We start from the raw sequence: 15,510 nt of genomic DNA on the forward strand, positions 1-15,510 counted from the left end.
ATGGTAGTAATGAATACGTTATCTTACGTTGTGGAAAATACCAAACAAGCGAGTCGGAAAGGCCGGAATTGGAAATATTTCGAATCACACAAGCGCGCTTCAGATTGAACTTAGCTTGAGCACGGTCTTTATAAATAGCATGAGTCATTCACGCAGTGATGGTCGATAAAATAAGAGCATTTTGCCCAAAATAAAGCGAAATTTACATCAAAAATCAAAATTATGTGCGCAAAATGTCACCCCTGGCACTGTACCAATGTTTTGGATTTGAGGTTAGAAACTCGAGTTCGTTGCAAAAAACGCAAATTTTCAACACTTCAACAAATTTCGTAGATTTCGTGATAAAAATAAAGGTAATAAGAGCAAATTAACTTCATTCACAACTCCCGCCGGCGTTCAAGTTGGAAGCGTAGACCGGACAAGTGTAAAAAACTTGGAGAAACGCAGCGCGAAATATTCCCAAAAAGTCCGCACTCAATCCACCAAAAAGGGGTTCGGCCTTTTGCTTTTTCCTTTAACTTAAAACGATACTTCGAGATCCGGGTCTGGGAAGCAAACACCCCGGAGAATACAGTCATCTGGGGCAGAGATCCGAGAGTCTAGAAAGGATACCCGCGGAAACCGGCAAATTTTAAAGATTGTGATTTTGCAAAAATTTGTTGCAATAGCGATCGTATTCTCCTTCCAGTCTGGAGCTCACGGTTATAGATTACCCCTAATCATCCGGAATATCCGTGCAGTAAGTTTCTGCCATCGAAGTCTCGGGAAAGCAAATGCAATATTTGGAACGAAAATCGGCACTTGTGGTCCTCTGAGCGTTTTCCTCCAAGAGCGACTTTTCAGCAAAACAGCACATGTTGGAACAACGATTCTTTTTGATAGTAGAACATAGTTTAGGTTTGTTAGAAAAGGGCTGGTTTTATAGATGAAATAGCAAAGATCTAGAAAACATTCTGGTTCTATGTCCTTTAACAACTCAACCCACCTGCTAATAGTTCAAGAAAGGGTTTCTGCTGGTGAATTAGTGTTGATTCACTCTAGTTTCCTAATTTGATGATTGAATTATCGATCTGTATCTCAACAGTAGTCTGAATAACAATTCAATTAATCTTACGAAAACTTGTCTATTACCGTAAGAAAAAGGGTGCTGTGCTCTATTGTGACCGGAAGTGTGGAATAACTGGTGACCGGAAGTGCGGAATAGTTTATTGTGATCTCAGTCACACTTACATTTTCGGCACACATTGTATTTTAGGGTACTAACAGTTCCTGGAAATAGGATAAACATGTAATAACTGATTTAAATTGAATAGGTTCACACCGATTCAACAATCGCGGCAAGTACTTGTTAAGAGGGACCGTGCCTGTAGTATAGGACTTAATTTTTATGATCAAGAAAGTTTACACTCAACCAATTTTGCTCAAGACGATTCTCCCCTCGACAAAACGTTCGAAATGCTTGCAGGTGGGGTTCGGTGTGCGGGAGCCACGTATAACCTAACCGTGCGTGCAATTCCGATCCAGCTCTTTTGGCCGATTACTTCAAAAGAGATCAGCCAAGTGTTGTGCCATATGCCAGCTCCATCGACCAATGGCACTCCATCCGTACTAAAGCTAAGTTTACTCCGCTGGTCCCTTAGGAGCCAGGTATTCTATTAAAAAAAAACATAAAACAAATAAATTTAAAAATACTTACTCAGTTCGAAAAGCCAGTACATTGCAATAGCAGTAGAATGCACCAGAACAGCCATATCGGTTGCACTATTGGCCGAAATTTGACCAATCATGCTTTCATCATTTGGGTGCAATCGCCGTGAAGCTCTAGCGCATCATTTCGCTACTGCAAGTGCGTGCGATCTGACCATCACACTACTTTATCCTCCGGGAATCGCATTGCAAATTTTCTCAATTGGGCCGGACTTCGTTCCAAGCGGCAATCCTCTTTCAGGAACAGTGGCTTTAATTAATGACAAAACAACTAACCAGTTGCACCAAGAACTCTGGCCAGTTACAGGAAATATACGCCAATAAAAAGTTTATGCATCAATCTTTGATCAGCTGAAGAAAAAGATGGGTGAAGGAGTTCTTACCATGCCGATAGCACTTCCCAAACCACCAAAAAGAAACAACGGAATGGCAACTTTCTTGCATATATGGAAACGATATGATCGGATCGGATTTTTTGGTTGAGCGTTTGCAGTTTTTATTGATAAAGAAACGACAGCATGATTCATATTTGGCAGCGCTTCTAACCATGTCATTGTTGGCAAAAAGAACCCGAAATCATCACCCCACCAAACCCCCGAGCAATTACGCCGACATTTTTACCATTTCAACCATTTTCTGTTCTGCGTTGGGACTCTTGACCGTGCTGTGATCGACTGAATTCTCGAAGCGATCTCGAGTTTGTGTGATTGCTCTGTTCAATGATATTTTAAGCATATTATCGACCTTCTTCTTTGCTAATGTTAAAACTGTTCCTTTCTTTATTTTAGATAGAACAAGTGGTCCTGTTGTGTCTAGCAGCATGTGAGCAAAATTATCAACTTATCGCGATCGAGCTTCTAAGTTTAGCGACTAATTCCTGCGAAGATAAACGGATGCCACAAGCTGAATTCAATAGCCGTAGATAATCGTCAAGTGGTAACCGCAACCACGCGAATCTAAAGCGCACCGTACAAACTCGGACTCTTGCGAACTTCTTGCGGAAAGTGTATTAGTTCGTGGTAAAAGCGTCGAGATTTAAAAAAAATGGGCGAAACAGTCGCAGACGATGGACCACAAAACGTTCTGGATGCTTTCCACGAGAACGACAAGCAGCGAGTGCTCAAGTTAATCGATGCCCTGCATGATACTTCCGTCACGGCTGATGATTTCGAGCATAAGTATGAAGAGTATGCCGAAATACTCTCGAAATATCAAGAACAACCTCATTTGTTGGACCGCAGTCTCGAGGAGGTGGTGAACAAAATTTTGCCATTCCTACAGGATGCTCACCCGGACGTACAGCATCGTGCCTCAAAGTATTTGTATCAGATTTGCAAAGTGCGCACATTTAAAGCGTTCGTGAAGAGCTTACCACACGAGGTTCGACACCTTCCATCCGTGCTGAGTCTTGTCGAGCGACAGAATCTGGAAGATTGGCAGCACTGGGAAACGCGCTATATCGCGCTTCTGTGGTTATCGCTTCTGGTCCTGAATCCGTTCGATCTCAGCCGCCTAGACACATCCGAGCCGGTCGATGGCATGACAACGATGCAGCGCCTATACGAGGTTTGCAGATCGAATTGTCTTAAAGACGACAGCTGCACACCTGTTGCCGCCTTTCTTGTCGCGCGGTTCGTAATACGCAACGATGTGAAAATGGTCTGTCTCGATCCATTTCTGGATTGGGCCGTGGGAACCAATGAGAACTATCACGTGGATGCGAAGATTGGTCCTCTAGCAGCAATCGCTAGCATACTGAAGCATGGAAAGAGGGAGGATTTGCTACCCTACGTCGAACGGCTCGGCAACTGGGTACTTCAGCTCGATTACTCTACTATAGCGGCTAGTTTTAAAATCTATAAAATATGTATAAAAATTTGCCAGCGCATTGGACTGGTGCTGCTGCCTCCCAAAATAGCCAAATGGCGTTATCAACGAGGTGCCCGTTCACTACTGGCCAACGTACAGAAAACGGTCACACTGGCATCGTTGCGAGAAGTACAGCAAACGGAAACACTTTCGGAGCGCGGCGAGGAAGAAGCTGACGATTCTGATGACGAAGAGGTGCCGGCTGTAATAGAAGAAATTATCGAACGACTGTTACTGGGTTTAAAAGGCAACTCTACCATTGTGCGTTGGTCTTCTGCCAAAGGAATCGGCCGTATTACTAACCGCCTGCCGAAGCTTCTCGGAGACGAAGTAGTATCATCCGTGATAGAATTGTTAAACCCACTGGAGCAGGATGACGCATGGCACGGTGCCTGCCTAGCGTTGGCAGAGTTGGCTAAACGGGGACTTCTCTTGCCCTCAAGATTAACGGAGATTGTGCCACTATTACTACAAGCCCTAGTGTACGACGAAATCCAAGGGTATCGCAATGTAGGTCAAAACATTCGTGATGCCGCTTGCTACATGAGCTGGGCGTTTGCCCGAGCTTACCATCCTTCCGTGTTGCAACCGTTCGTTGAACGGATTGCTTCCGCGTTGCTCGTGACAACGGTTTTCGATCGTGAAATCAATTGCCGGCGAGCAGCTTCTGCAGCCTTCCAGGAAAGTGTCGGCCGGCTTGGCAACTTCCCACACGGTATCGATATTCTAACCACTGCCGACTTCTTCTCGGTTGCCGTTCGCAGCAATGCATTCCTGCAGATCAGCGAATCCATTGCTCAGTTTGATGAATACAAATACATGCTTATCGGTAAGATATATCTACACTGCCCAAAAGTGAAAGAGCAATAACATGTCTGTTATAAATTTTAGATCATCTCATTGCCCGTAAAATTAATCATTGGGATACTAACATCCGCGAGCTTACCGCTCTGGCACTGCGTAACTTAACGAAGCATGCTCCAGATTACATGTGCGATACGATAGTGACCAAATTGTTCGAGTTGGCCGAATCGACCGAACTGAACACTCGACATGGTGCTGTGCTAGCACTAGGGGAGGTGATAAATGCACTGCAACAGCTAACAACCATCTCAACTGAGAAAATGAAACATTTCAACAACATAACTGGAGAACTAGCTGGACAGTTGGTTGGAAAGTACCGACAGCGGGGCCAATTCAAGGGAATGAGTGGAGCATACATGAAACACGGTTGCGCAGCTTTCATACGGAATTGCAGCGAAGCTAAACTGCCAATTACCAGCAAAGAGTATCTAGGCACGTAAAATGATAACAGATCTTCTTTTTCTCAAAAGACACTCGGTAAATGTAATTTTATCTCTTGCTTTCAGAATCCTGGCAACTACTGCTTGATGAAAGTATCGTTGATGAAAAGTCAACGACACGAGAACAGGCAGCATCGGCATTCGCAGCATTCTGTAGCACATACTACCGGAACGAGCCGGTCGAGCATTTAGAAGCCCTTATAGATAACTACCTTCGAGAGCTACGTTGTACGCAGATCGAACATAAAGCGCAGGGTGTCGTTTCAGCGCTTGGTGCACTTCCCCCTTTTATGCTGCAGTTGCGTCTTATCGAGATCGTGCAGCTGATCGACGTGAAAACGGTTGTGCCAGAAGTGTACGCTGTGGGCTACAATCATTCCGAGATGCGACGGGATTGCATCCGGGCGCTAGTGCGCATTGTAGAGACAGTTGGTTTCGATTCGAATCCCGATGTGCTGTGCGGTCCGGTCTTCAACTGTTACCTACGGGCACTGGAAGAATATGCACTCGATAATCGGGGTGATATTGGATCGTGGGTGCGCGAGGCCAGCATTAACGCACTGTATGCCTTTCTTACCACTTGTCCACCCGAATTGCTGACAAAGGATCACGTTCAACAGGCACTGGAAGCAATCGCTAAGCAAGCCGTCGAGCGTATAGACAAGATACGTGCCGTTGCAGGAAAAGTGTTCACAGCCCTGATACACCACGAACCGCCTCTTCCGCACGTGGAAGAACGAGAACGCTTGCAGCAACTGTTCCCGCATGACACAACGGACATTCTTTGGTTGTTCCCTCACCACACATTCCCACTCTTCATCGAATTACTGGGTGTACCATGTTATGTAGGCAAGGTATCGGCCGGACTGATACTAAGCGTCGGTGCACCAACCGAATCATTGCACACGTGTGCTTCAAAAACATTGAACGATTACCTGAAAAACCATCCATCCTTCGTGCCCACGTTTGGCTCGCTTGTGCTGCAAATATTGACGGAGAAAACTCCCAAGGACCCGCTGTTTACCATGTCCTCTTTCCAGTTTCTCTCTGAGTTGCTTAGTTCGTCAGCAAACGCCAAAATTCTGCTGGCGGAAGATGCACAGTTTGCCGAACCTATTTTCAATCTTCTCAACAGTCTGATAACGCACACGAAAAAACACATCGATTCCATTCCGGTATATTGTGCGCTAATGCTCTCACCGAAACTGTGCAAACGCGTACTCAGCAAGCTCGTGGTGTATCTTGGCATGCTTTGTGTTAACATTCGGCGCGAAACTGCATTGAAGATGTATGAAACATTGCTAGTGTACGGTGATCAGACCTGCATTCCGGAAGAGAATCTGGACGAAGTACTAGTTTACTTGAGCGAGGAAAAATGGGACGGGGAACTGGAAGAGGCCCGACAGCTCCGTAATCAACTGTGTACGCTTATGGGAATTAAGGCACCCGTGAGTAAGCTGAAAAAGTAACCTGTTTTTCTCATCATATTTACTCCCAGCATCTTCTGTAACCGTCACTGCAGACCAGTCGAAAGCGTGCATTTGCAAAACAATATTTTAGTTTGAACTACTCTTATTTAATCGTTTCGCCTTCTAAATCCATTTGAAATAATTGTGATACTAAACATCAATAAACGCGTAACACTGAAATTAGAAGTATATGGCCTTTACTTAACTCAAACGCGCCAATTTATGCCAACACTTGCGCATAAAACACGTGACTGAAATTGTTCGGAAATTAAGCGAGAGCAACCGCGCCATTATAATGTAAAGACGCCATTGTCCAAGCCGACTGTTCGTGTTACGAAATTTTCAAATGCTTCAATAATATTTAGATAGTTTTAGATAACGGATTACAGGCAATGATTCAACCGTCGTGCTAACAGAAAACGGAAACAGCATTCCCCAGGGTAAACAAAAAGATGGTCCTTTGCCTGTCATTTTTTCAATCTTTTTTCTAATCGTCACGAGGCAGTTTGTTCTGCCAGACTACGCCTGTGCAGTAAAGACACCTTGGTCAAGGGGATAGGAGAAAACGAAGGATAACTAGGGCTAGGGTAACAGGTTAAGATGTACTTGAGAAAGATAACTAGTCTGATGAACAATTTGCACTTGTAAGTATATTCATCTCATCTCCAGATTGCTGGGCCTGCTATAGTAATGTGTTTCATCTTTTTAGCAAACAAATATTGGTTCCTTCGGTGAATCTGTACAGCTTTTCTGTGAAACAACAAAAACAATCGAGTGAAGAATCGAACCAAAAACCTTTGAAATATTTTGGAAGCCAAGCCTCTCGCTGGACTGCACAGGACAGTAGAAGTGGACCGAAACGGGATATTCCATGGTTCCAACCGTACGTGGTTAATTTCAGCGTCGCAATTTTTCTTATTTACTTTTGCCTTCTAAGAGAGGAAAACGATATCGATCAGAGTCTTGATCGATCTCTTTTTGAACATGTACCTGGATTGGAAGAAAAGCAATTGATTCTAAGCTACCACTACAATAAGGAGCATGGGCTACCGACTGGGGATATAGAGATGCGAATGACGGAATTAGGAATGAAACCCGAAACCATCGGCTGAATGTACAACTAGAATAAACGATTGAAATAGTAGCGAACCTAAAGACAATTTAGTAAAAACCCGGCGGGCAATTCCCACAAAGACGCCGGGTGATCCTGAAACGTTGATTAGGGTTTACGGGGGAGGGAGGGGGAGGGGGTGTGTTGTGCTACACACTTCTAAAATTATTATCAAATTTTTAGTGCAAAAATTCACCCCGTCCACCTTTAATAGTTTAACTTGCGTTTAAAACTTTGACCTTATGGAAAACAGAAATTTCACAATGTTATTTAATGAGAGTTTTCCACCCCCTTACCAGCTTTACCCGGGAAAAAGAGCACACCAAAAAGGCACTCACCTGAGAGTTGATAGTGGGTTTTTACTAAGCTACTAATTGACCAAAAAATATCTAATTTCTTCAGTTTTGGTAAACAAACCTACATTTAAATATCCGGTAGTGCGAACCGTAAAAAGCTATTATTAGCACCCAGCACGTGAGTGATGTTTGCACATGACCAAAAGTTTAGAATAATTAAATATAACTTATTGCATTTGGGAATGGGTGAGGGGTGGTTTTCAACTCTAGGGGTAAAAGCCCAGCTATTTTTGGCCCTATGAAAAAAGGGTAATAAGTAGGGCACTCAGTAAAAGCGTTATTTTTATGCCACGGTGCCACGGCCAAGGATTTTTTCTTTTTTTTTTGCAGCGAGGATTTGTCCGCTTTTTGGTTTTTACTAATTTTTTCCAATTTTAGGATTCCTATTTCAGTCCTTAAGAATTCGAAGCGGCCCGCTTGTTTTAAACATTTAGCCAACATTTCAGAGCAACCTGAAGCATTGAATGGCGCCACCTGAAGTCTGTTAGCTTTTGATGGGCGCTCATTCAGTTATGTTTAACTGGCAGGTGAATTAAAACGCTCTCTGCGGTCGCTCGCTTCGGTTGCTTTACTCTGCTAGTAAACGTTTTGAGGTCTAGCGATTTTGAACAATAATAATTGTGAGCTAAATTAAGCTCTTCATAACGTGACGGTTTAGCATAGCAGTAGGGCATTGATCTTATCAAAGAGTCGGGAGAAGAGTATAGATTAGAATGATGTACTTGTTGAAATGGTTGAAGTATATTAGCGGAAATAGTTTAAACATACATGTGCTAGTGTTGTGAACACGACGTGTAATGAAACTGGAGTTGAAATATATTGTGTAAAATGTATTCGTTCGACAAAGATACGACCACGCTGTACATATTTATGTTTCTTGTGATTATGTCAGTAATAGAACGAAGTTCCATGGGATTCCATTTAGTAGTGGAAAAAAACAATAATTTAACGTTGGGAAATGAAAAGGTAAGACTTCATTGGACTTTTATTGATAAAGATATAAATGCAGTACAATCCGGCCATATTAATACTGTCTACATAAGTACAACAACCTGATTTCTAAATACACAAAACTTGCTTTTCATTTGTAATCGTGCATAATGGCTCGATTTATTAAGCCATCAATAATTGCGAATAGCTTTGACAAATTAACTGTGACCAAACAGGTATGAAGCTTACCAGGTGCAAGAACAACTTTGCCAAACGTTCTCAAACATTATGGAATGTAACCATGAGGAGCAAGAATTGGTTTGATTATCAATTGTATAAAATAACATATCATTTATAATAACATAACAAACCCTAGTTCAGTGCTCCATATCAAAAATTGTACGAGAAACATTTGTATTCATGGCCAACATAGAATAATTAATGATAATTGCATAATTGAGACTGTTATTTTTTGAAGACATTACTACAGCGACGTCATGATTGAGAATCTACATCTTCTGAACTCTCTGATAAAACCTGCCACAAAAAATGGATATTTATGTAATACAGTATAAGATCGTGCATTTTTTTTTTCCTCTTCTCGAATATATTCACAACCTTCTATCTTATATTTCTTTACGTTCCGGGACTGACAAAATGCAGTAGAAATGCAAATGGATCGTAATGTATACAATCAATTTTGTTCTTCTATTTAAACTCTGACTGCATGGCAGCTGAGAGGTTTATACGATTGTTGGTTTCAAAAGGTTTGTCATAATCTATCTGGTTTATGGTCATTATTTGTCCTAGAAAAACAGAAATGCATATTTAAAAGGGAAAAAATGGAACACACTTCCTCGAATAATGATCAAATCCCAAGCATGATCCAAACAATAACAAAAGAAGATATTAAAATGCAACAAGGTTATTTGTAGTTGAATGGGCTTCAACAACCCCCATGGTAGACGGTCAAACAAAACATGCCCTGAATATCATTCGTGTACTATGTGTGTCACTTAAGCAGTAGTTTTTCAATAAACCAAAATATAATATTCGCTAGAAAAAAAGTAAAAGTAAACTACTATCAGTCTGATTTCATTCTCAGTGATCAACAATTAAAACTGATCCGATTCATGGATTAGCAAAGATTTGTATGATAATACTTTGAGCATTATGATGAAACGTGGTGACAACATGGCGGTTTTCGTGATGAAACGCGGAGAATCGCAAGGTCTTGCGCACACATCTTGCGATTCTCCGTTGCGCTCCCACCATTCAACCCCATTCATGGGTGAAATAACGTTACGAACTACGAATGCTATTATATTGGCCTTTGGAAAAAATTATATATTAGTTTTAAAGTAGGTGGCTCCCTACCTCGTCAAATTTTAAACCAGAAAAATCAAATTTATACTCGTTGCAAACAGGATATTTCATACCTTGCAGACATTTTTTTCTGTTTGTTCAGTTTGACTGTGATTTGCAACGTGTTTCAAAGCCAAAATTGAAAATGACTGCGTTTTATTTTAAATACTGATAGTAAACTTAAAGATCGTCTTTCGGAATCGGAAATGAAGGATCGACCACAATATTTTTTTTAAATTATTTGCGTTAAACTAGATTAATAATTCATTTGAGGTTTACTAGACTAATCGAGAACATTAAACTTGATGTATTCAATTTGTGAAGTCTTGATCAAAAGGATTAAATTTAAGCCATTTACTATCTGAGTCGTTTGAAGCATACGATTGACCTGAAATGGCCAGAATTGGCCAACAGGAAAGGTGTTCTGTTCCATCAGGATAACGCAACAGCAGGCGACATGTATCTGTACTGACTTATCAAAAACTTCCAGAGATTCATTGGAATGTTAATAGATTAAAACAAGGGGATGTGCATTAAAAATGAGGGATGAAATGTATTAGGGAGGAGGAGGGACGGAAAATTTACATTTAACTGGTAAAAATGGAATTTGAAAGCACTAATTAACTGAGAGTCCCTGAGGAACTGAAGTGAGTGGAACCTATTGTTTACTTTTAGTTTTTTATTAAAAACAGGTTGACGAAAGAAATTTACATATGTTCCTTGATAAGCACGAAAGACTGTTGCTATTTGGTGATTACGATATGGGTGAGTTTCTTATAGCAAAGACCATAGGTTTTCGAAAAAAGAAAATCAAACTTAATATGTTTATCTTCCAGATAATTTCATGATCGTGAACGTGCGTCGAAGAAAACGGGAAAGTAGATCGTTTTCAGGAAACCGATTTGTACAGTTCAATATCGACAGCCTAGGTTGGTATCGATAAAACTATTGATACGCTTGGAAGCTATGCTAATACACTACGGATTTTTTCACGATTATCTACTTCCGTTTCAGATAACTTTTTTTTTCTGAATCTGAAAAAGGCCGAATTTTTAGTAGACGACTCATTTGCTTTTATCGAACATTACGATAATGCCACATTATTACTGGACAATTCATTTGCCCACGTAATGAAATTTAAAGATTGCTTCTTTCTAAATGAACTTGCGGCATTCGACTTGTGTGATGGCAATATTCGAGGTTTGATGCATTCAACTAAAAGCAATATTATCATACATCCACTTCCAGAGAGATTTGGTACCGGTGCTCACATTATAGTAAATAGAAAACATGTGCAAAACAAAACACATAAAAGCAGTGTAAGCAGCAGCAGAGGAAGTCTGCTTGGACTTAATGAAATGGAACAGATACAACGAGCAGCAGAACATCGTTCCAAGAGACAACTAGTAAATGCTCCTAAAATACCGGATGATTTCCATGTGGAAATCGCTATTTTCATAGACAAAGATCTTTACCGGCACATGATGAAAAACTACCCAAAAAACACTGAAGCGTCGCTTATAAGATTTATACTGACTATGATAAATGGTGTTCAACTTTTGTATAATCATCCTTCCTTGGGATATACGATAAATTTCATACTGAAGCGATTGGAAATCCTACATAATGAACCTAAAGGCCTAAGGAGATCTAGTGATATTGATATCTATCTACATAGCTTCTGTAATTGGCAAAAAAAACTTAATCCTCTCTCCGATGCCGACCCAGTGCATTTCGATCATGCCGTTATTTTAACAGGATTGGATCTTTTCGTTGTCAGTAAGAATGGAAAAAAGAGCAATCAAGTAGTCGGCCTTGCACCTGTAGGTGGAATGTGCACGACTAGCTCTAGCTGTACCATCAATGAGGGCAAGCACTTTGAAAGTGTATTTGTCGTTTCACATGAGATAGGGCATAAGTATGTTGTTGGTTGTTTGTAATATATAATTTTCAGATTTTAAATAAATAATCTATTTTCTTTCCTTCGTTTCAGTTTAGGAATGCGACATGATACTTCAGAAAATAACTGTGATCCGAGCTTGTACATCATGTCTCCAACATTGGGCAGTGGCAAAATATCGTGGTCCACATGTAGTCGAAACTATTTAAATGCATTTCTGAAGTAAGATTATTAAACATCATGACAATAACACTCGAATGAATGAAAAATCTGCTTGAAATACGCTTTTTCTGTTTAAAAAATTGGTACTTTATTATTATCACAATTTTCTTCCATTGTAAGAACATCTCAAGCAACGTGTTTGTTCGACCGTGGCCGTTTCGAATCCTCTCTTGATCACACGAAAGAAGGCAAGCTTCCGGGTGAGCGATTTGATGCAGACCAGCAATGTCAACTAAAATACGGTAAGGATAGTGGTAGATCGAAAATGCAAGACATTAGAGATATTTGTCAGGACCTGCATTGTCAACGGGATCGGTACATATGGAACTCACATCCTGCATTAGAGGGAACAAGTTGCGGGGATTTTAAGGTTGGTGTTGATAGCGTGTGAATGCTTCTCGAGCAAAACTTATAGAGACATATTTATTTGTAAAACAGTGGTGTAGAACTGGAGTTTGTGTTTCGAAAATTGGAAGTCTCTCCAAGCAGTCGGAACGAATAACAGGGTTCAAAACTATTGACAAAAAAACATTCATCGATGGATTGAAACGGACACGGTTAAGGCAGGATTTATCCAAAACCATCAGTATTTATCCCACATGGAGTGCCTGGAGTGACCCTTCAGAGTGTGTTTCCGGTTGCTTGTACGGCGAATCAGGAAGACTTAAAGATGGTAGCACTGGATTTCGACAGTACACAAGAAGATGTCTTGACAAACGGTACTTTTGTTGGAATTCACATTCTTGAAAAGTCTTTAAACACTTGTTATTTACTATATTTTATTTTATTTGACGCTTTCAGCAAACGCTGTTTCGGTGCTAGTCGAATGTATGAGACATGTATTCCCAAACAGGTTAGTGCAGGTCATGACTGAGGCATAATACAAAGGCTTTTAATATAGCGAGCATTAATCGTTTCTAGTGTTTCAACATTGTTCGGACCACCGTACCTGAATTTTCTAACCAAATTTGCGGACGCGCCAAGGAGTTTGATGCCGACATTATAGGACATGGTCTACAAAAATTTTCTAGAGATCCTGAAGATGCTTGTAAAGTGTTTTGCTACACGAAATCGGGGATAACCAAGAGCAAAAGCTGGATTTACCCTGATGGTACTACGTGCAAGATTCAAAACGGATATCCCGACCACGCCTACTACTGTGTCGGTGGTCGTTGTGAAGCGTTCAGCTGTGCTAATGTGTCAAATAACTACTATCAATTACACTCTACGTTATGCCCAGATACCAACCATATGGATATATCGGTCAACAGTTTACAGCAAGGAAATGGTCGGAAGCAAACAGATGTAGATTTCCTTGACAATAATCATTCGCGAAAATTAAGAACTGGTGGCACTACCCATTATGGTTTGTTGGTGTTACATTTAAAAATAACTAGTTTAGTCTTTTAAGGGATTGCTAAAAATATGTGAATATTTTTCTAGGATTCATCGATGATCGTAATGTGACTGCAGAATCAAATCTGTTCCATTTAGTGAATCAATACAGCCGTCGCTATGGAGCAACTAAGGATTATATAAGATTGTCCGACGCACCAAGACGTAATCATAACTGGGAAACAAAATCAGGATGTCACTTCAGTTGCATAGAACAAAGCAAAGGTGTACAAACTGTTATCACACAAGACGGTGAAATGACGAATATCCAGCTTTGCAACATGAACACCATAGTCTGTGACCCAAATGTCTTTCTTAAAAACCTAGAGCATTAATGGCCTCTTTTTTATAGGCATGCGATCTGGTAATAACAGTCCATGAATTCGCTTCGAAGTTGTGCAAGCACTATCAGCAAAAGGTTAGACATTTATCGGGGAACGGAATGCAAATATCTTCAACGATAGATGATCCCAACCGTAGCTGCCGGGTAGCTTGTCAAGATGTTTCGATAAGCCATCGATTCTATCTCGTGAATGGCATACAAGGCCACTTTCCTACTGGGTCACGTTGCAGTCATAAACGTTACAATCGATACTGTGTGAAAGGGAAATGCCTGGTAAGAGTTGGGATGCAGTTGGTAGATGATAAAAAGGAAACAAGACCTTTATTAGAATCCTCCTCTTATTGATTGCTTTGTTTATGCACTTTATTTCGCTCGATCATTTTATTAGCAGATTAGATTACGAGAGAATGTAGATTAATGTATTTATCGATGCTATTTATATGTAGATTAATATATTTATCGATACGATGTCAATCACATCCCGCAAACCACATAGTAAGTGCTTTCACACGACATGAGTTAGCTCCGCTACCTCAATTTTCTACAGTTTTATGACCCGTAAGTGATTGCATATAGAATACTGCTGCATGAGCTAACGTAATGTATTCACCAAATCACCCTATTGACATAGATTATAGAATTTTTGCAGACCTATAATTGGACCTGTAATATAGAGAAGGGTGCTAGTAGTGGGGTTTCATTATCGAAAAAGATAGTAATAGTTTTTTTTGTTTTTCTTTTGTTTATAGCAATTTGATGATGACGGGTTTCCAGTGAATAGCTCAAGTAGGTTACAGTTTGGACAAATTCAACGCCACGAAACATGGATTGCCAGTCTGTCGTCTACTTCAACAAAAGCGCCAATTATGGAACCTGTGGAAATTTCACAAACTATAATTGATAATGGCAGCATGAATTAGCTTTGCAAATTTGTTACCCACAATTTTTTGCTTTTCCTAATAAATGTGCAGAGACCAGCTTCTACCGCAAAGAGAAAATCTTTGGCGGATATGTACCAATTCGATTGTTTCTAGCAATTTGGATTTCACCCGTCTTCATACAGTATGCACAAATCGGGTAAAATGGTAGATCTAGTTCTTACATTACTCGCAGAACAAGTTATCCGCCCTTTCTTGTTTATTTTGTTCAGTACTACTTATTACCGCCATCGATAAAAAACTTCCAAACATCCTTACACTGATTATAACACTTTCGCAAAGATTTCTGCTGCATTTGTTCTTTCCGTGCAAATTTCTAGCAACAATAACCTGACTTTGAGTTTCTGTGTTAATTAAATTTACTGTTCAATAGCGATCTTTTCGATTTGACTGTGATCGAAGAAGCCAGCCGTGCCAAAATGTTATTTTTCCATTGAAGCTTTTAAGAATGTATATCTGAGGTTCTTTTTCAGCTTGCATGGAGGGGCTCAAAACTTTTGACCTGCTAATAATCAATTATTCGTCTTTCCTCCCCTCTCCAACGGTATATTTGCTGGGGTTTTCGCCAAAATAAATGGAGTTTTGCACCGAAGTTACTAGA

General features: G+C 40.5%; 3 protein-coding genes across 4 annotated transcripts; all 3 read left to right on the forward strand.

Moving 5' to 3' along the window:
* Window positions 1–278: 278 nt before the first annotated feature.
* LOC125957696 (tubulin-specific chaperone D) lies at window positions 279–6,532 on the forward strand. Its single transcript, XM_049690558.1, has 4 exons — window positions 279–353; window positions 2,496–4,405; window positions 4,468–4,872; window positions 4,947–6,532. Exons 2-4 carry the CDS (start codon window positions 2,752–2,754, stop codon window positions 6,347–6,349), a joined length of 3,462 nt encoding a protein of 1,153 aa, XP_049546515.1. The 5' UTR covers window positions 279–353; window positions 2,496–2,751; the 3' UTR covers window positions 6,350–6,532.
* A 299-nt stretch (window positions 6,533–6,831) lies between these two features.
* LOC125957698 (uncharacterized) lies at window positions 6,832–7,523 on the forward strand. The gene is made up of 2 exons (XM_049690561.1): window positions 6,832–6,993; window positions 7,059–7,523. Exons 1-2 carry the CDS (start codon window positions 6,950–6,952, stop codon window positions 7,459–7,461), a joined length of 447 nt encoding a protein of 148 aa, XP_049546518.1. The 5' UTR covers window positions 6,832–6,949; the 3' UTR covers window positions 7,462–7,523.
* A 718-nt stretch (window positions 7,524–8,241) lies between these two features.
* On the forward strand, window positions 8,242–14,982 carry LOC125957697 (A disintegrin and metalloproteinase with thrombospondin motifs adt-1-like). Of its 2 annotated transcripts, none has more exons than XM_049690559.1 (12): window positions 8,242–8,782; window positions 10,804–10,876; window positions 10,948–11,040; window positions 11,126–12,029; window positions 12,105–12,233; window positions 12,354–12,603; window positions 12,672–12,952; window positions 13,035–13,086; window positions 13,155–13,599; window positions 13,677–13,921; window positions 13,981–14,244; window positions 14,721–14,982. In XM_049690559.1, the coding sequence occupies exons 1-12, from the start codon at window positions 8,645–8,647 to the stop codon at window positions 14,889–14,891; spliced, it is 3,045 nt and encodes a 1,014-aa protein (XP_049546516.1). In that variant the 5' UTR covers window positions 8,242–8,644; the 3' UTR covers window positions 14,892–14,982. The 2 variants fall into 2 exon arrangements, with proteins under 2 accessions (XP_049546516.1, XP_049546517.1); XM_049690560.1 differs by having other exon boundaries at window positions 8,729–8,782; window positions 10,787–10,876.
* The last annotated feature ends 528 nt before the right edge of the window (window positions 14,983–15,510 follow it).

Source organism: Anopheles darlingi, chromosome 3 (genome assembly GCF_943734745.1).
Source record: "Anopheles darlingi chromosome 3, idAnoDarlMG_H_01, whole genome shotgun sequence".
Lineage (NCBI taxonomy): Eukaryota > Metazoa > Arthropoda > Insecta > Diptera > Culicidae > Anopheles > Anopheles darlingi.

Bases quoted from the DNA above. Each gene is read 5' to 3' on its own strand.
- LOC125957696 (XM_049690558.1), top strand. From the start codon at position 2,752: ATGGGCGAAACAGTCGCAGACGATGGACCACAAAACGTTCTGGATGCT. The intron at 4,406-4,467 runs GTAAGATATATC...TATAAATTTTAG, and splicing joins ATACAAATACATGCTTATCG to ATCATCTCATTGCCCGTAAA. The intron at 4,873-4,946 runs GCACGTAAAATG...TCTTGCTTTCAG, and splicing joins TACCAGCAAAGAGTATCTAG to AATCCTGGCAACTACTGCTT.
- LOC125957698 (XM_049690561.1), top strand. From the start codon at position 6,950: ATGTACTTGAGAAAGATAACTAGTCTGATGAACAATTTGCACTT. The intron at 6,994-7,058 runs GTAAGTATATTC...TCATCTTTTTAG, and splicing joins CTGATGAACAATTTGCACTT to CAAACAAATATTGGTTCCTT.
- LOC125957697 (XM_049690559.1), top strand. From the start codon at position 8,645: ATGTATTCGTTCGACAAAGATACGACCACGCTGTACATATTTATGTTT. The intron at 12,604-12,671 runs GTTGGTGTTGAT...TTTGTAAAACAG, and splicing joins CAAGTTGCGGGGATTTTAAG to TGGTGTAGAACTGGAGTTTG. The intron at 13,087-13,154 runs GTTAGTGCAGGT...AATCGTTTCTAG, and splicing joins AGACATGTATTCCCAAACAG to TGTTTCAACATTGTTCGGAC.